The 20,817-nt window shown below is 47.9% G+C and overlaps 1 protein-coding gene across 2 annotated transcripts in view; it reads right to left on the reverse strand.

Moving 5' to 3' along the window:
- The window catches only part of SH3PXD2A (SH3 and PX domains 2A), a 220,831-nt gene that overhangs the window by 169,738 nt on the left and 30,276 nt on the right, over positions 1–20,817 (reverse strand). For both annotated transcript variants that reach the window (XM_036898463.2, XM_036898461.2), the window contains exon 2: positions 2,035–2,115. In XM_036898463.2, coding sequence (XP_036754358.2) covers positions 2,035–2,115 — 81 coding nt within the window. The remainder of the gene's footprint in view (positions 1–2,034; positions 2,116–20,817) is intronic.

Consider the following 20,817-nt stretch of genomic DNA (forward strand, 5'->3'; position numbering starts at 1 on the left):
GCCAAGTTCCTCAGGAAGCTGAGGACAGTGCCCAGAGAGAAACTGAGGCAAAACAGGGGGAAGGCAGCCCTGGCCCCTACACATATATATCTGAATTTGGGTGTTCCTGGAACCCCTGCCTCACTCGCCTTTCACCATCTGGTCAACTGCAGAAGCTTCCCTGGTATCTTCTTCCAACCCAGTCTCCTTTTTGTCTAAGATGGTATGAGTGTGAAACTGAGGGAGGGCAGGGACATGGGACATGCATCATGATTAATTTTTCCTGCCTGTGATGATAAATGCTGAGATATAAATAGTAGAGTAAGAACCAGGAGGGACTCCATCTCAAGGCAAAGATTCCATTTTTAAAAAGCAGGAAGTTAGGAGGTGAGATTCCTGACATATTTTATGGTCATCAGCCAATAACCTACCCTATCTTAAGGCAGGGCAAGCAGTCCTAAATGGTTCATCCCCACCACTTGAGTGTAACCACTATCTTGGAGAAGAACAGAATCAAGAAATTCCTTGTGTTAAGTTTATCTGACAGAATATGTAGAGGACTGACTATGGATGGTGACACAATGTCTCTCCCTGGAGACAGACACCATGAGACCACATGTCAAGCCTATGTCTCTCCCTCACCCCCACCCCCCATCCCCACCCTTTGCCCCATCCTTGAAAGCCTTAAAAGACAGAATTCTAGGCCCTTAAGCGTACCTCGTCTCTGAGGTTGCCTGCACTCCCCCTTCTTCAACTGTGTACTTTGCCTTAAATAAAGAGTTTCTGTTGCTAACTTACTGGGTTTTGTCTCTGCCCTTCCAGCGGTTAAGCATCATTGTTACTTTGCTATGTCATTCAGTTTTCCAGACTTAAGCACAAGTCTTCACTCTTTCTGTCCTACTTCAGACAAGTAGGGAGGCACTACTGAGATCTCTGATTTAGGCTTGCAAGTTTCTGTCGCCTGTGTGACCCAGATGGGACTGCAGCTGTACAATGCTTTTTAGTGGCCTGCCCAAAAATCTCCTTTCTTTGCCTTTGGAAAGTTAGCAGAACATAATCTCACTCCATCCAGTGCTCTGCGGCTCCCCCAAATCCTGGGCTGGTAGGGACTTAGTTCCCACACTGTGCAGATTCAAGCAGACACTGGGCAGCCAGGTGACCCTGCTTCAGGAGCAGGCAAGGGATGCTGAACTATGCTCAACTATGCTGAACAGTTCAACGAGCTCCCCTGTCCCCCCTCTGCTCTTCCTTGCTTTCTACTGCCTGCATGGCTGCTGCCATCCACTACTACGCTCACTTTAATGAACTCCTTCCTTACTTACACTTGTCTGACCTGTTCGAGAATTCTTTCTCGACCAGAGTCAAGAACCCTCCCTGTTCAGGTTGAGGTTTCACCTAGTGCACAGGGAGAGACCTCCCAGATGCAGCTGCCCGGCAACAAAACTACCACGTGTGACCCGAAGCCCTGACCAAATGTGCTGGCATCAAGGGAGCTATGGGACCCCTACTATCATCCCCCTGCGTGAACATCAGAGAGACACACATACCATACACATGTACAGACAGCATGGCAAGAGCCTTATTTGGTTAGACAGACACACTGGTATGCCCAGTTTGTGTCTGTAGTTCAAGAAATTGTTTATTTTCTGTTTTGGTCTTTTCTGCGTGTTTGCTTTTCTTTGGCTGCAGTGATGTGATGGCTTGTGTCTCACCCTGGATTTTTCCAGACACATGTCTGCTCATGCACACTGCACCCACAGCCATTCTCCCACCTCTCCACCCTGGTTTCCTACCCCCCAGGCGAAGGAGAGTGACAAAGCATGACTGTTAAGACCATTTGAGGAACCCAACAAAGCCCCACAGGTCTGCCTGCCATATCCAAGACTGGGCCAAGCCCAGCACAGCCATCGAGATTCCCTCATCTGTCCCTCTGCTCCACCGCAGCCCCTGACCCTGAGAGCTCTCTGGATGAGTGAGGATGAGAGAAGCCAGCCCAGCAGAGACTCAAGCCACTGCAGGTCGAACTGGGTACCAACTGAGCTCAGAGCAACTCACCTGCAGGTCAAAGAACTTGCTGTATCTCCGGTAAATGGTCTGGGATGTGGAGTCAGACCAGGTCACATTGATGATGTATACCTGTGAGGAAAAGGTAAGAGAAGGTCAATGGGTGGCTAAGGCTGGGCTTCAAGCTGTGCCAGGAATCACTTAACATGACTCTGGGTGCTCCCTGGCCAGGACCGTCCTTATCTCTGTCCCTCGGCCTAGCACAGTGTCAGGTCACGGATGCTACATATATAGATCTAAATATACACAAACACCTAACTAGAAAGGTATTCAATAAAATGCGAAGGACGATGAACTTAGGAGAGTAGGATTATAAGTGGTTTTAATTTCCTTCTGTTTGTTTCTATGGATTTTATACAATAAACATAAAACAGGGGTTAAGAAAATTTAAGTAGCTAATTTCCACTGGTTCTGAAACTTTAGAGAGAATGAAATTCTTCAAGGGGCCTTCCCAAACTGCAGAGTCTGGGGACCCACCCTCTGAAATTCTGCATAAGTAGACCTGGGTTTGGGGGGCTCGGGCATCTATATTTTACTTTTTAAATATTTTATTTTTATAGAGAAGTTTTAGGTTCACTGCAAAACTTAAGAGAAAGCACAGAGTTCGCATGCACGCACCGTCCCCACAGATGTGCAGTCTCTCCCACTGTCAACACCTCCCACCACGTGACACATTTGCTACAATCAAGCATCTGTGTTTCTGATGAACCACTTGGGGCTGTTCTGCTGCAGCTGATCCTCAGAACTCACCCTGAAGAACACCGCCCAAGACCACAAGCATTTCAGAGGTGTGTGATTCAAAGGCATCCCCATGTCTCACTCAGCGCCAGGCACAGAGCACAGGCTCAGAACACCTTTTATTCCGTTGACCAATCAAACTGACCCTCTGGATGAGAGACAGATTTGCAGAAGAGACGTTAGCATATGAAAGATTTGTAAACCCTTCTGAAATGGGCTTTTCAGGATCCCATTCCCAATGCTCAGTCAGGCCTCAGGCCATTCTGGAAGGTCCCTGGCCCAGGAGGTGGGCAGGGCTGCTGGTTGGAGAAGGACAGAAAGTTCTTCGCCCACACTATTTGCCTACTGTCCCCACGATTTCTGTCCCTTTTACCTGAGCCCACACAAATGTGCCCTCAAGGGAGTCCTCAGTTAGAGGGAGGGGTCCCCTCACACAACCCCAGGCCTATTCTGTTGAACTTCCTCTCCGGGGGCTAAGGGGCAGCACTGAGACAAGACCTTTGCCTCGCCTCCTCCCTTGGAAAACAATGAGTGGCTGTGGCCACAGTAGTGGCCCCTTTCCAGGACCAACCATCAGAAGCACCGGAAGAGTTACGTAAGATTCAGATGCCTGGGCATCTGCACTGGGATGCTGAGTCAGTAGGTCTGGGGGCACTCTATCAGGGAGAACAAAATGGCCAGGGGTCTTGGCCACCGTGCGAAAAGGGAACGTTAGCAAAGAGGAGTAGCACTTAGACACATTGGCATCAGTGTGGTTGACTTTGCCAAATGCCCATCTTAGTCTGCTTAGGCTGCTCTAACAAAATACCAGACTGGGTGGCTTAAATAATAAATATTTATTTCTCACAGTTATGGAGGCTGGAAGTCCAAGATCAAGGTTCCTGGTGAAACCCGCTCCCTGACTTACAGGTGGCTACCTTCTTGCTGTATTCTCATGTGGTAAAGAAAGGGGGCTCTGGTTGCTTTCCTTTTTTACTAGGGCACTAATCCCATCACTAGGGCTCTACCACCATGACCTCAGATCAACCTAATCACCTCCCAGAGGCCCCACCTCAAATACTATCACATTGGGGACTAGGGATTCAACATAGGAATTTGGGAGAACACAAATATTCAGTCTCTAGCGGGGTTTTGCACACAGAAGTGAGAGGCTCTATGTTTCGCTGCTCAGTTAACAGCCAAGGAAACAAGCTCTGATCCCAGTCCCTTCTCCTGGCTGATCCGAGTCGCAGAGTTGGCCGCATGCAGTGGGGAGTGTTTGTTCTGCACTGCAACCAAGGAGAGGGCCATAAAGCAAAGTAAACAGGGCTGAGTGCTGCCGCTCTGAGAGGGGGTATTTATGACATGTTTTATGTGATCCTGAAAAGGAAGAATATAAAGTAAAAGGCCATCCCTGTCCTCACAAGCCCAAAACAAACTACTATTGACTATCATAATAAATAGATAAGGATATGCTTTGTTTTATATCATATATAAACATACATCTCATACAATAAGTTATAGAAACCAATTAAATAATGGTTACTACATGCCAGCACAGTGTAAAGCTTTCATATGCATTAGTTCATTTCATCTTCAGCTCAATAAGGTAGCTACTACTGTCCCTCATTTAGTACAGGAGGAAACTGAAAAGTTCAGTGAAGCTAAATAATTTGCCCAAAATCACACAGCTAGTAAAATACAGAGCACTGGAAGCGAGGTGCACCTGAGTTCAATCCCCGTGCTCCTAATCATACTGGACTATCTCCCTATATGTAAATTTAGGTGTGTGGATACTGAAATCGAACTACTTGATCAGAACTGAACGACATCTTTAAACAAAGCTTTGGGTGGTATGAAAAGTCTGTACAGCCTTTGCTTAGTGGAAAAACCTAAAGGAACATGGAGGAGTCATGTCATTTCTGAGAGCCCAAGAACAAGAAGAGACAGAACTTGGGGCCCAGACAGAAGTCAATCGTTAGGAATGCTACAAAACCAGATGAACACAAAGGAAACCCTCATATACAACTGGCTTACTGTGGCAGGATGCTCTGGGATTTTCACAAGGGTTATAACCCACCCCTTCTCCCCCATGCTGACTCCCAGCTTCCTTACTCCCAAATCCTGCAAGCTACATCTCCCTTCCACCTGCATTCCTACAGCACCCAGGCAGGGAGCAGATGCTGTGCACCACCAGGCACTGTGTTCCTGAAGTCTGCCCATGCAGATGCACTGTAAGGAGGCCCCAAGTGGCTATGCTCCCTTGGGAGACGGCCTGCATTGGCCTACAGGGCATTAGACAGCAATGTTTCTACCTGGCCAACCAAGCGGGCCTAAGAGGAAGGGCTAAATGGGCTTAACATGACCTATGCTCCATCCTCTAGTAATTAGGGGCTTCCCTTCACCTCCCAGGGAGAATTAATCATAAGCTTACAGCCTCTGGCAGCTGGGAGGCCTCTCCTCTTGCAGAGGAGAACCTAGGACCCAGGATGTGATTGGCCAAGGAAGAAGCCTAGGGTCCGAAGTCGGCCACATGTGGGTTTCACTCTCAGGCCCTCAGGCTCCTCCTTTATTCAACACGCACAGCCTCACAGCTATGTTCACCAGTGGCAGAGCCAGGCAGGACCCAATTCCAAGTCCTAGGGCCCAGCACATGACCAGGGCACACCCCTCTTGGAAAAGCCCTTTCCTTTTTGCTCTTCAAAATAGTTGAACAGTCACAAGGAGCCTCTTCTCAAGTTTTCCTTGACCTGAACACCAAAGGCAGGCCTTCTGGAGAAAGAGCCAGAGGGAAGAGGTGGCAGAAGTTGTCAGTGTGACCTTTGTCAGCCACAGCCACCAGGCCAGGGCATGGCTGTGCTTCCCCTCCAAATGCATTTCTTTCTTTGTTGGGCAAAGGATTGTTCCTACTAATATCCTGCACCCCACTTCCCATGCCCTGAGCAAGCATGAAGGTAACTCAGGTGTGGGAGTGGGAAATGAGCCCCCATTCCCAGGTTCTCCCAAACCTTGATGACCTGCCAGAGGACAGCCCAACCTACCCTCCTAGACAATCAGTCTAAATCCTGAGTTGAGGAAATGGTCAGAGACCTTTCTGGACATAAGCCCAGAGGTCCAACCACAGTTCCAGGCCTATCTCATCTGGACAGGAGACTCATCCACTTTCTTCCAAACCTTGAACATCCTTGATTATTGCTCCAGATGAGCAATGGACACACGAAATTCCAGCCCAATCCACACTTCTCCCAACCCCCCACATCAGAGATTCTCAAGCCTCCCTAAGCTGGCCCTGCCGGCACTGGAAACCTTAGTGATAGACTGCAGGGAAGGAGCAGGTGGAGGGGCAGGGGGACAGGGCAGAGGTCATCTGAGAAAGCCAGCTCTGTTTACTGGCCTGCGTCAGGAGCCCAGATAAACTCTCCTTTGGCAGCAAAAGCAGCCAAGATAACATTACCCGGCAGCTGGGTTCAAGAAAGCTTTGGAATTAAACATCCTGCTTCCACACGCTTTCCTTGGGATCATGTTTCCCGGGTGGAGTTTCCCTTCCTTCTGGATTTCTAAAAACCCATGGATTCTATTTCCCCCATCTCTGGCCATTTCAGGCAGATGGTAGGCGTCTAGGAAGCCTCCCTACAGACCAGCAACTGGGTCCAGCTTCCTCCGGAGAGGAAGCCCCAGAGTCCCGTGTTTAGCTGCCACGCTCACCCTCCAGAGAGGAGGCTCTCCACACAGACACAGCTACGGCGACTCTCACCAGACACCCAGCACCACGTTGGTCCAACCAGCCCCCCCACTCTGAGGCCATCTTGCACAGCCTTCCATCTGCTCAGCTCATCAGGCCCAGAAATGTTGAGGCTTCTGAGCCTCCCACAGCTTCCAAGTTTTGCTCCTTTCGGCAAGAAAATGACCTTGATGCAAATCAGACCTGCAACTCAGCTCCTGAGTTCAGAGAATGAAGCCAGCCCAGCTCCTGTGGAGGGATGTCCATGATTGGACCTGGGCTGTGACCAATTAATGACCCAAAGGTGTGGTCCAACCATTCCTAGAGGGCCTAGGACCTGGCCCATGTTTAATTAGAAAGTGCCAGGAAGTATCTGTTGCTTCCTTTGCTGATGAAAAATACAGTTAGAGGCAAGGAGTTGGGAACTATGGAGGAAATTGTGCAATTCATGTGAGCCCACTAGCCTATGACTCAGTTTACTAAGGAAGGCCTAATTTTCCCTGGACCCCTGCCAGCTGCCCCTGGACCCAGACCAAATGGAAACTCAGTGACAATCTTCCTTCACCTGCTCATCACCATGGGGTGGGGTCAACTGACTAGGACTAGGGCCATTGCATATCGTTGAAGTAAGTGTTAATGACCAGGTGGTGGAACCTTCTCAGTCCTCAACCACCCTACTCAAAGCTCAGTCTGGACCTCCTGTTTATGGAGTAGTCACAGTAGCAAACCCAGAAAGGTTCTGGGAGGGACAGGGTGTGTGCCAGGAGAACATGCCTCCCAGAACCGCGTGTCCACCAGTGACCTCTGAAACACAGACGCTGCTGCTGCAGACCTGCACCAACTGGGAAAAGTGCTTTTCAAAGGGATCCAGAGGAAGGGATAATCAGCAGGCTCCTAAAGGGTATCAGGAGTCCCACGACACTCAGCGCCTGCTAGTTTGCATGAATCGCAGGCCTCATGGAGGGAGCCTCCATATGGCTGGTACCTTATTTATTACTCAGCAAGATGGGTTAAATGGTGGTTAGCTCACTTGGGCTTTGTGAGGACTTAGTGAGCTAACCCTGCGTCTCCCCATTGGAACAGAAGCTCCCTGAAGGCAGATCACATGACACTTTACACCTAAGAGATGCTCACTTGGTGCCCCCTGAGGAAGGAACACCCAGCAGACTGACCAGCAACCACTCCTTGTTGAGTGAGCGCTTACCCGACTCCTGGTTTTGTGCCAGGCTAAAGTGAGGCAAAGACCCTGACCTCTAGGCCTTTACAGCTCAGCTGGGGCAGCCACACTCACACTGACAAAACAGGTAGGGAAGCAGAGCAAGGTGGAGTGATGAGGGGCCCAGAAGTGAGGCTTAGAGAGGACCAAAGGCAGGGTTGGCATCAGAGAGGAGAAGCATGGCATCTGACGGAGTTGAGCTTTAGCCCCAACACTTCTGCGCTGTGTGGGCTGGGGCACGCATCTTAGCCTTAGCCCATCAGGGTTTCCTTGGCTGCAAAGTGTGGTTTAATGGGAGCTTCCCATTTAAGGTGATGATGCAAATGAGGGTAATCAGCACAGGGCCAGGCACACAGGAAATGCCCAGTGAACGTAACTATTTAGACGCCCAGGAAGAGAGAGGAGGTAAACTGACTTCTTTCCCTTTGCCATGAGAGTTGGATCATGACACCAGGAATAGATGTAGGAGGGGGACAGGAAGTAGGGACAGATGGATGGGGGAATGCGCGCGCGTGCGCGCACACACACACACACACACACACACACACACACACACACACACACACACACACACACACACACACACACACACACACACACACACACACACACACACACACACACACACACACACAATGCTATGCAGCGGTGGAACTACTACTAATAAGCCCAGTCTGGGAAAGTAGAAGAGCAAAATAACTGCTGCTTGGGGCCAGGAAAACAATGGCCGTCCTCAGCAGCACCCGCTGGAAGGATGATCGGACTGTGGTTGGCCCCTCCAGGGTTGGAGGCTTTTTTTCCCCTTTTTTTCATGTTTCCTGGAGGGGAAATGAGTGTATAAAATAGGAGCTCCCGGGATTTACAAACCCTATTTTGACCTTAAAAAAAAGTTCAGCTGTCAAAGTTCTGTTCTTACAGTCACCAGAACTAGGAGAGAAACAGCAGGAAGGGTCAGTTTTATACACCTTTTTCTTATATGCACAAACTATTGATTTCATTAGAAATAACAATTATAGCCATGCCCACTGATTGAGCACTTACTACATTCCAGGTGTTGTGAAGCACCTTCTTCAGATCATCTCATTTAATCCTGACAATGATTCTGTAAGGAAAGTACTGTTGTCACCTCCAGTCCAAATGCAGAGACCCAGAGGGGTAACCGAGGTCCTGTCAGTGATATGCGATGGAACTCAGGTTCAAACGTGCTGTTGACTACATAGCCTGACCATTTCATCCTCTTTAATGACTATACCAGACTGCCTGGAACAAGGCAGAGTCCCTGCTGCAAGGACTTACCCTCGTGCTTCAATCTGCTGCTCTGTTGAATGGTTTTCCACCAGTGGTGATCTACTAGTCAGTACTAAGGCCAGGATGGCAGGCTGGGCCCCTGTGTGAGGACCACTGCTCTATTTTGCATTTGGTTTAGGCTCAGTGAGAGCAACTACATGAAAAGTTGTTACTCTCCCTGAGCCTTCCTCCCTGTACATAAAATGAGACTAGTAATACCTGCCTCACTGTGAAGATCAATAGCAACATAAGTAAAGAACAACTGTGGGACCTGGGATGCAGTAGCTGCCAATAAATGTGACCCCCCCTTCCCCACATTCCCCTTCAACATGCCTGGCACAGTCCTTTGTACTCTTAGAATTTTAGCCTCCCTAGAAGTTTCTGGAGGTACCGATCAGTCCTGGGTCTAGAAAAGAACCCACTTTGGGCTTCCAGAGCTCTGGGCATAGTCCCCATTGCATGCTCTCTCAGAGTACCTGAGGGCACATGGTTGAACCTCTGTACCTCCCTCTGGCCTGCCCCACCCTCAAGCCAGTTAATTTTGGGGGAGGTGTGTAGACCGGAGGGTTTGTGTATGTACACATATGTACATTTGAAAAATCTGGAAAAAAATGCAACAAACTCATAATAGTTTTCTGGATTACGAGTCCCAAGCCAGCTTATCAGTGCCAAAGGGTCTGACCACCCTGAACCAGCAGGTATTCCAATGGAGAGGCCCAGCAATGGGCTGTGGATGTCTTGGGTAATGCTAGGAGTCCAGAGACAGTGGTAGAATGCCCAGACCAGGGGGAGGAGGCTCACCTTGCTATGGAAATCAAGAAAAACTCTCGATGCACTTTGACATTCAGAAGCTAGAGTCCTGAAAATGTATCCTCTCCTGAACCACAAAAAGGATGCCGCTCCTGGGCTTCCATGAGCCTTGGATGCAGCCCAGTGGATCTAGGAAATGGCTGGGAAGGAACAGTCTCACTCCACACACTCCCAAATCAATGACGGACCCTGGCCCACTGACCCGGACACACACATCCTGTAAACGTGCCTCACTCTGCCATCACACCCTGGAGAGCAAGGCAAAGGTTAACACACACAGCTTGCCTTCCTCTTCCTGGGAAACACTGCAGCCAGGCAGGGCCAGAGGCCAGTGGCCTCCTCCACACATAGCCTGCAGGGGAAATGACCCTACCATTTCCTCCCCACCATATGACACACTCACGCCTTCCTCTCTGCTGCACTCAGCAAAGCTTAATTTTTGACAGAAGGCAAAGAGCTATCATTAGGAATTCTGTTGCATGGAGCAGATTGAAACTATCATTTTGGAGAGCATTCTGGCAATCTCCATCCTACACTTGCTTTTCCTTTGACTCAGCAATTTCACCTGTAAGAATTTACCCATCAAGTGTATGTATGTATGTACATATGTGTGTGTGTTGTAAGTGTTTATGTATATAAAGACATTCATTGCAGCACTGCTGTTGTTCATTGCTGTTCAAAACAGCAAAACACAAGGAATACTGAATGTCTACTGATTTTTTAAGTGGTCAAATAAATTATGATTCATATACCTATAAAGAAAATGTGGATCTTTCTTTGCCATTATGGGAAAATGTCCATAGCATATTGAAAAAAAAACATTACAAAATGGCATGCATTCAATATGACTAGGTTAATTTGGGGGGAGGTGTGTGGACAGGGGGGTTTGTGTATTGTACACATACGTACATTTGAAAAATCTGGAAAATAATGCAACAAACTCATAATAGTTTTCTGGATTAAGAGGAGAAACAGAATAGTTTTGTTTTATACTTTACACATTTCTATACTATTTTATTTCTTTTGAACATGTATGCTTTCATGATTTAAAACAAGATCTCCATCATATGAAACAAGTGTGTCCTCTTAGCCTGTCCTCTGGCTAATGCCAGCTCCAAAATACTCTGTTGACATCTAACATTTGCTCATTTGGGGGAGGTGCAGGGGATTTCACATGAGCCCTTGAAGCCCAGGTCTGCAACACCATGTACAGGTACAGTCACCTAGAGTGCTCTACAAACAGTCCCCCAGGCCCCACCCCACACCATTTAAATCAGAATTCTGGAAGATGGGTGGACACTGGTAGTTCCCAGAGCCCCCCAGGGGAGTCTACTGGTTGTTAACCACTAAGGTGAGACCAGGTTGAGAACCACTGGTGGACCAATATGAAGAAGACCACTGGACTAGCTGAAAAAGTACTCTTTAAATAGAAAGCAATAGTAGAGTTAATTTGTGCAATTAAGAGCTCTGTTTTTAAGAGATCTACTTAGGGAGTTTGTATTTGGTGCTCCTTCTCAAAGTTCTGCCTCCAGTTTGGGGGTTCACCATATCAAATGGGGAAAAGAAAACAAAGGGTTTGGGTGTATTCATTCTGAGCTGTGGCCATGCTTTTGCCTTCTTTGGTGACCTGTGGCCGTCCCCACCTCCCTGGATCCTACATCAGTGACTGAGGGGTCAAAGTCCAGCCTTCTCAGCTTCAGGATGAACAGCTGATACTGAGATACTGAGCCCAGAGAAAGCATTTAAGACACACAGCTAGTTTCAAATATTTAAAGGACTGTCAATTTAGGAGGTTCAATGCCAGTTGTACCCAAAGGAAGGTGGTGGACAATGAGTGCAAATTATAGGGAAGAGGGTCTTTGCCCAGTGTCATGAAGACCTTCCCAACCAAGTTGCCCACAATGGAAAGTGCTGTCCTGTGAAGTAATGAGATCGTCGGGGCAGGAGATGAGTGACTACCTGGCTGTGATGTTGCTGGAGAATGCCTTCCCACTTAGCCCTCCAACTTCCAACTCTGTGAGGCCAGAAACACTTAGAAAGTTCTAGCAAAACCCACTGGGACTGCAGCCCTCTTAACAAAATTTTCCCCCTATCAACAAAAATAGCCTGAGCAGCAGCTGAGTGCCAGGTTTGGCACTAGGTGTTGGACATACTGGCAGGGAGCCAGGGTCCGTCCTCATGGAGCTTGCCTGGGGAGGGTCAGGCACACACATCATCATTCCTGATGGTGCAGAAAAATCGGGGGCAGTGACAGAAACTGACTGAAGGGGGTTTGCTATCTAGACAGATGTTCAGGGAAGGACTCTCCCAGGAGGGGATATCTGAGCTGAGATCTACATGCAAAGTTGCTCACCAACTAGGGAAGTGGGTGGGACATCAGTTTGACTCAATCCAAAACTGGAAGGGAACCCTACCTCACATAATATACAAAAACGAACTCAAAATGGATCAGATTGGACAGTGACTGTAAAGGAGTTTATAGGGGGGACCTTGTATAGGGGAGAGCCTAGTAAACATAATATTCGTCATGTAAGTGTAGATAAATGACAAAAAAAAAAAAAAAAAAGGCAGTTCCTGTGTGGTGACCTCCAATGAGTTCTACACAAGAGTATAAAGGGCATATAAAAGTGCAGGCAAAGGGCATGTTTGTGTTTATACAGAGGATCAAAGCCTAATTTGGTTACCCCGAAAATCAACTAAGATACGATATGAAAAATAACTTCCAACATCAGCACTCTCTGGAAGACTCATGCCAGAAGATGATCATCAAAAAACCCCAACAAAGATCCACGCACTGCTACAGCTGTAGATGCACTCATCCCACCAGTTCCTGGACTTGCCATGGGAATGAAGAAGGAGATATCTAAGCTGGCCTGTGCATACAGTAAAACAGCAAATTTGACTGGATCTATAATGTTGGAACTCAACCAAGAATTAGGAGAAGTGCAAATTGTAGCGCTCCTAAATCTTACAACTACAGACTATTTACTGTTAAAAGAACATAAGGGATGTGAACAGTCCCCAGGAATGGGTTGTTTTAATTTGTCTGATTTCTCTCAGACTGTTCAAGTTCAGTTGGACAATATCCACCATATCATAGATAAGTTTTCACAAATGCCTAAGGTGCCTAACTGGTTTTCTTGGTTTCACTGGAGATGGATGGTAATTACAGTATGCTTTGGTTATGTAACTATACTCCTATTATGTTAATGTGTGCGCGCAATTTAATTAGTAGTTTAAAACCTATACATGCTGAAGTTACTCTACAAGAAGATATGTCAAAGAAATAATCAATCTTCCCATGTTTTCTTCCGCCTGCTACTTCTATAGCTTTTCTTCTTCCTTCCTAATTACAACCCTTAAATAGAATTCGTGCCTCATATCAAATTTACCGAGTATCATAATTCTTCCAAGTGGTAAAGATACCTCAAGACAAATGCTGGGCATAGAAGCCACAGGGCATTAATATGCAAAGAAGTAAATAGGTAACCTTTTCAAACAATAAGGCTTCTCTCTCACTTACCAACTTTACAGTTCCATGTATGGCTCCGGAAGATGACTGGTTAGCCGGAGACGAGTAAGATTCCTCAAGGGAGGAACAACCTAAGACAGGCACAGTTGCAAGGGGGCCATCAGGTGAGAAATTGGGGATCAACAGAGGTGAGGCTTAGAACCTCACCCCCCCTGTTCTGAGAGAAATCTTCTGCATACGTGGATGTTTTATTGCCCTTGTCTAGCTCGGATTAACACATAGTCTACAGGCACACACCTGATCATCTACATTTGCTCTCTTACAACACTAAACTATGTTTTCTACCTTTATCTTGTATCTACCTACCACTTCAGCATTTTATTCAAAATAATAATAATAAAGAGAGAAATGTGGTATCCACATATAAATCAAGTATAAAAACCAAATGAGTATTCATATTTGAACTGTTTATAGTTCATAATGCATGAGCAAAACCGAAAGTTTCTGTGATGACTGCCCTTGTACTGTTCACCATGTAACTTATTCATTGTGTAAGAATTTGTTCTCCATGTAAGAACTTGTTTGTTATGCCTCAGAAGATTGGAGACTGACGAAAATTAGGCTTGGGGTGGATTAATGATTGTGCATTGAGCATTGACTCCCCTATACAGAATTTTATTGTTGTTAACAACCATTTGATCAATAAATATGAGAGATGCCCTCACAAAAAAAAAAAAAAGTACACACTTCCAATTGTAAAATAAATAAGTAACCGGGATGTAATGTATAGCATAAGGAATATGGTCAAAATATTGTAACAACGTGGTATGGTGATAGCTGGTACCTAGAATTATCATGTATATAAATGTTGAATCACTGTGTTGTACACCTGAAACTAATGTAACACTGTGTGTCAACTACCCTTCAATAAAAAATAATTATCTACAAAAAAAAAAAAATATGGATCAGATACCTCAATGTGAATGGTAAAAACATAAAAGTCTAAACAATTCTGATTATATGGGTGCAAATCTTCATGACCTTGGACTGGTTGATGGATTTTAAGATATGATATCAAAACACCCAGCAATCAAAAAAAAAGAAAGAAATAGATAAACTGGATCTCATCACGATTGAAAACTTTTATGTTTCAAAAGACACCACAAGAAAGTAAAAAGAATCTACAGAATGGTAGAAAATGTTTGCACATCATATACCGATAAGGGACTTGTATCTAGAATATATAAACAACTCTTACAACTCAAGAATAAAAAGATGAATAATCCAATTTAAAAATGGGCAGCGGATGTCCAGACTTGTTAAAAGCACTGAAGAGATTCAGTAGAAGCTGCATGTTGTCTGCGGATCTGTTCTTGTGCCCCAGGACAGGGTGCACAGAAGAATCAGGATGGCTTCCTGCTTGGAGCCTGGCGAAGGGGAGGGACGCTGGGCTAGTCTGGGTCCTGAGGAAGTCCCTTGTCCTCATCCCAGACTCAGCTGGGCCTTTGAGGCAAGGAAGGGACAGAGCCCCCAACAGGCCTCTCACCACAAGGAGTCAAGAGGCCGTTTCTGCATTCACGTTCCCAAACTTCTGCTTTCATTCAGAAAGAAAGTTGCAACAACAGGGGTTCCAATTGCCCTTGGTCATTTTTCTCCTCTCCTCTCCTTTCCTCCCATGACTCTGGCATCTATTTTTAATTAGCTTTAGTTAAACACCTATGTGAAGATCACTAAGTCAGCCGTAGTAAAAGGGAAGTCTTGGTGGGAATGTAAAACAGTGTTCCCACTTTGAAAAACAGTCTGGCAGTTCCTCAAATGGTTAAACTTGGGGTCACCAGTGACCCAATAATTCTATTCCGAGGTATCTGCTGAAGAGAAATGAGAACTCAGCTCCACACAAAATTTGTACACAAATATTCACAGCAGCAATTGTATAAAATTAATATATGTTATATAATATAGCAACCAAGAAGTGAAAACAACTTAAATAGCCACCAGCTGGTGAAGGGATAAATCAGATGAATTTATAGTCATATAATGAATAGTCATAAAAGGAATGAGGTACTGATACAGACTACAACACGGATGAGCCTTGAAGACATGATGCTAAATGAAAGAAGCCAGACACAAAGGCCACACACATTATTACATGATTCCATTCCTATAATTGCCCAGAATAGGCAGATCTATACAGCCAGAAATAGATCATCAGTGGTTGTCTAGGGCTGGGTTGGGGGGTGGCACTGGGGGAAATGGGGAGTGGCTGCTCATGGGGTTACTCTCTGGGTTGATGAAAATGTTCTAAAATTGACTGTGGTGATGGTTGCACATTATCTGTGAAAATGCTATAAACCACTGAATTGTATGCTTTAAACGGGTGAACTGTATGGTATATAAATTATACCTCAATAAAGCTGTTTTTAAATTTTAGAAAAGATGTCATTCTCAGTTCTTGCCAGGAAGGGTTCCATTTCTCCAGCCTTTCAGCCTGTCATTCCTCAAAGGTCCCATCAAGACCAACCACCTTTGAGAAGCCTCCCTGGCCTGCCTCGGCCTGGGGCTCCCTCTGCCCCTTCATCTGGTACACCAAGTTTGTGCAGCTAGGGGTTAAGTCACATCCATTAGTCTTGAAGGAAACTAATCTCGGGCCTCTGGGATCCCAGGTGGCAGATCACCAACACAGTAGGTGTACTTGGCTGATTAAGGAGAAAGCCTAGCATAAAATGCACCTGTTTTCCCAGACTCAGCAAGAAGAAACCGGGTTCTCTTCCACTGACAACTAAAAAGAACTGATGCCGGAAGCATCCTGCTCTCTGCCTGGAGCGTCTGCTGGCCCCGGCAGAGCCTGGCATGCAGTAAACTTTCCCAATCAAGCAGCAAAACCGGGAATGCCATCAGCTCCTGTTTGGCTTCCAGGATAGAAAAACTGCCCTTAAAATCTACTAACCCTACTCTGATGTTGGAAGTGCCACAGGAGAGTAACAGCAGAACTAGGTGAAATCTGCTCACCTTCCCTAGAAACATGTTTTCCCATCTGGTCCTGGTCCTGACCTTGGAGTTTGGCCCAGCCTCCTTTCCTCTGGTCCCTCCCACCCCTTGCCCTCTTCCAGGCCTCACATCCTCTCTGCCCACAGTTTTCTCCCCACTAAGGGCCCCACAGCTGCAGCTCCCACTTCAGCACCTAGGACCCAGATTGCCAATTTCATGTGTGTCCATTCCCCCATAACTGTCCCCAGCTGTAGACAGAGGCTGGGGGTGGAGAGGGGAGGACAACAGCCTGAGCTGGCAGAGGAGCAGGAGCAGGAGCAGCTGGGGGTGCTGGAGCCTAGAGCCCAAGGCATTGAGTGGCGGGAGGTGAGGGAAGTGTCCCTGGCTCTGGAGCTTGAGGGAACGTCGGGGACAGGGGGAGGAGGAATGCAGAGACGCAGAGGTCAAAGCTGAAGTGTTTCTTGAGTGGGGAACTCGGAATGGTTTGGGATTGGAGAGGAAGGGAGGAACAGGTGTGTGGGCCACGTCAGGACAGAAGGAAGAAGAGATGAGGATGAAGATGGCTGAAAGGAGCAGACACAGAGGTGAGGTCAGAATTGGAGAGAGGGAACCAGAGCGGGGAGATGCACGGGCTCCAGCGAGGGTAGACGGGGACACGTGGAGACGGAGCAGCCCCACTCGGAAGGCTTCGGAGACCCCAGACAGACCACAGTCAGGATGCAATGGGATGGCTAAAGAGATCTCAGGGCTGGGAGTGAGGGGTCCCCACTTGTTAGTAATGCACGGGGTGTTCTGTGGCTCACTGTCAGACAATGCAAAGAATGGCTGAGACCTAGACGCATTCGCTGCAATGCGTAAGCAACTCTGAGAAAGGAAGGGAGCTGGCACTAGAAATCTGAGGGTTTGTTTTATGCTCAATTCATTCCCAGAGCCTGGGTCTTCCAGCAAACCTGATAAACCTCCCCTCCTTCCCCAAAGCCTGGCTCAGAATGTAGCGCCATTTGTCACGAGAGAAAGGGGTCCCAGGTTCTGCCATCTGGGCTCCCAAGCCACTTCTCCCTGCTCCTCCCTGCATGGCCAAAGGAGACCCTTTTCTGGGCCACAGCCAACTTCACGATGCCGTTGGCTCCTGGGTCCCCTCAGGGAGGAGGAGGAGGAGGAGGAGGGATCTGCCAAGCGGGCTGGAGAAGAGCCATGCACAGCGCCCGGGGAAGCCTGCCAGAGGCTGCATCTGGCCCAGCTTCCCGCACCAATTCCCCATCTGGCCCAGGCGTGGAGGTGAGATGCAAAACACACAGCCAGCCTCATCCTCCAGGGCCCCCCAAAGTCACGTCATCCAGGCTTTCCCTTGGGGAGGGTGGTCCCCTCCCTCTGACCTCACCCTGTTTCACTTGGCCAGAGCCCAGCCCCAGGGAAGAGGCCCCCTCCCCACACCCTCCATCACACCCAGGCCCATGCAGGGAAAGGCATGAGCTATAGATTCCAGCCCTCCCAGGATGCACACTGAAGCCCCAAATAAGGGCCCACCCCTCTCAGCCCTGTCTTCTGAGATGCCAGCTGGGCTGCAGAGAGAGCTGGGGAGCTGGGGAGCTGCAGCACTGGCCAGAACACTATAGCCCCATCTTCCACCCTCTACGTGGAACCTCCCCCCAGCTTTAACCCATGGGTCAGGGCTGGGGAGAAAAGACAGGGAAACCCAAGGTGCGGCATCCAACAGCTTCCAGTATTAAATCCTAGCTTTGCCTCTTTTTTGGTGTTAAGATTTTGGACAAATTATCTAATTTTTCTGAGTCTTGATTTCCTTACCTACAAACTAAGGGTAATAGGAGGACGTGCCTTGCACAGTTTAAGAGGATCACAAGGAAAAATGCATGCAAAGTGCTTAGCACGTGCCTGGCTCACAGCAAACACTGAATGGTAGTTCATTCCTTTTATGCCCTGGCCGCCCTCAGTGGTTGTGCCAAAGGAGGCTGAGCCCCACCTTACAATCACCGTCAGCCCGTTCCAAATACAAGTAGTAAATCTGTTATTATTTTCTTATTGGTTTCATTTTTCCTATTTATTTTTATACTCATCAATCCTGGGAAATAGACAACTGCCCTATTCTGTGCTATACATGCCATAAACAAAAGCAACTTTAGTAAGTGTGTTATCTGGAATGCCCTCTCCAATCAGTTACAGATACAACCCCCAGCCACCCAAGCCCACCACAGAAATTCTGGAGCTTCCACACAGCTGCACACATATACAAGAACTTCCTTGGCATCCCCCCATGCCCCCCATGCCCCTAGTCTCAGAAGCAGCCGGTCCACCGTGAACCCACTGCCCAGCTGTCCGATAACGAGCTCAGCCCTGACCCGCTGCCCAGCACAGGGAAGGAGGCAGGACAGCACTCTAAGACCTGTGAGCAATGAGAACCCCTAGAAGCTCAGAGCCCGCCCAGCACAGCCCCTTCCTGTGGGGACAAAGAAGCTCACTTCCAACTCACAGCCCCAGAGGAAACCGATCTAAACACCAAGCCCCTTGGAGACCATCCTCCTTCCCAGGAACAACCTTCTAAATCCAAAGTACTGAGGTGAACCACCCAACAGAAAAATTCTAAATTTTAAATTCTAAGATTGTAAATAGGCATTTGGCAAACAAGAAATACAAAGGGCCAATCCTTTTTTTTTGGAGGAATTATTTGGAGGTTTATTTGGAGGAAGCTGCAGCAGCCCAGAGCTCAGCCTGGCTGCAGGCAACTTCAGCTTCCAGCACAGAGGCTGGGTCAGTCGGGAGGGGAAGCGTTGGAGGCAGAGGCTGGGGTTTGTGTCCAGCTCCATCACATGACAATACAAAGACTCTCAACCTCACGTGAAACTGAGAAAAGAAATCCAAACTACAAGATATTGTTTTTCTTTAGCTGACTGGCAAAACATTCAAGTTTGGTAAATCCCAGTGCTGATAAAAGTATGAGGAAATATATACATCTCCTACTCTGTAGGAGGGCTGTGAATTCTTCTGGGAGGGCCATCTGCCAACATATATATCAAATGAGAACTGCAAACTCTTTGACACCCCCCCCAATTTCCCTGCTAGAAATCTATCCTGGGGATAAACTCATGAAAGTGTGTCAAGTTGTATATTTAAGGACATTTTGGATGGCATCCATCACATTGTTCTGGGATAGCCTCAGAATGAAATACTTTGCCACTGTCCCAAGCTAGATCTCCTGAGTTTGCCCACTGGAGCATTATACCAGGGGAGAAGTTCACCAGCTTGCCAGTTGAAGAGCAAGGTGGAGAAGAATCCATCCTTTCTGCATAAATACTCTTTAAGGCAGTGCTGGCTCTAAGAAGACATCATTCCTTACCCCTACCTTTATTGGTCCGGCTTTATCCACTTCCCTTACAGGCCTTGGAGCCTGGCCCTGGTCTGCCACATCACAGAGCATTTCATGACACCTGAGGAAGGGACGGAAGGCACCCTAGCAAGTTCCAAGCAGGCTCTATGCTGGAGGTAGCCATACATACATGAACTTTGAGAATTAACCCACAAACCCTGTGCCCAGGCACAGTTGGTGCCTCCAACTAACAGAAGATGCTGAGGTTCTGAGAGGGTAAGTGACCTGCCCCAGGTCACACAGCCAGGATGCAGTAGGCTTGGATCCCAGCCTGTGTCTTTCCAGCACAGCCTCAGGCCTCAGGCATCACACGACACCTTAACCGAACCCTGGACAGTTGAATGGAACTTGAGGAGCTCAGGGTGTGGGGGGCTGCGCAGAGGGAAGGAGGACAAGCAGGGAGGGAGCAGGCCTCAGCCAGGACACCTAAGCCAGGTCAGCCGACTTGCCAAGGCCTCATTCACCAGGACAGTGATGAAGGAAGACCTCTCAGCCTGCAGAACGCGGCCTCCTGGCCAGGAGTGCCCCCTCATGCTGTCCTCTGTCAGCTGGTGGCCCTCCCTGGCCCCTACGAGGAAGCTCACTGGCTTGCCAGGCTATCTTGAAAGCTGGAAGCCTTGTGGAATGTGCCCCATATGGAATTCTCCTGGGCGACCTCTCACCCACTGATCCTCCAGGCCCAGACACCCTCCTCCTTCTGCAGAAACCTGCAGAGGACAGAGGAGGTGCCCAGCGGGCCCTGAAGGCAGAGAAGGTAGGGACGGAGTTTGCTTCTGTCTGCAGCTTTAGCCAACTCATTTCACTCCTTTGGTCCTTAGTTTCCTTGTCTGAAAAATGGGAAGACAAGCAAAAGGGCAGAGGTGGGATATGACTACTGGTGTTTTCCCCAGCTTCTAACATCCTCTGCTTTCTGGGCTTTTCCATGGCTGGGGAGGTTTATTTGGAGGAATGCTGCAGCAGACCGGAGCTCGGCCTGGCTGCAGGCAACTTCAGCTTCCAGCACAGAGGCTGGGTCAGCCGGGAGGGGAAGCGTTGGAGGCAGAGGCTGGGGTTTGTGTCCAGCTCCATCACCACAGGCTCTGTGACCTTGGGCCCAGAAGTGCTCAAGTTCTAGAGATTTTAGGTATCAAACAAACATTCAGCAAGGCTGAGAACAGGCTGCTAATATGGGGGACAACCAC

Source organism: Manis pentadactyla, chromosome 8 (genome assembly GCF_030020395.1).
Source record: "Manis pentadactyla isolate mManPen7 chromosome 8, mManPen7.hap1, whole genome shotgun sequence".
Classification (NCBI taxonomy): Eukaryota; Metazoa; Chordata; class Mammalia; order Pholidota; family Manidae; genus Manis; species Manis pentadactyla.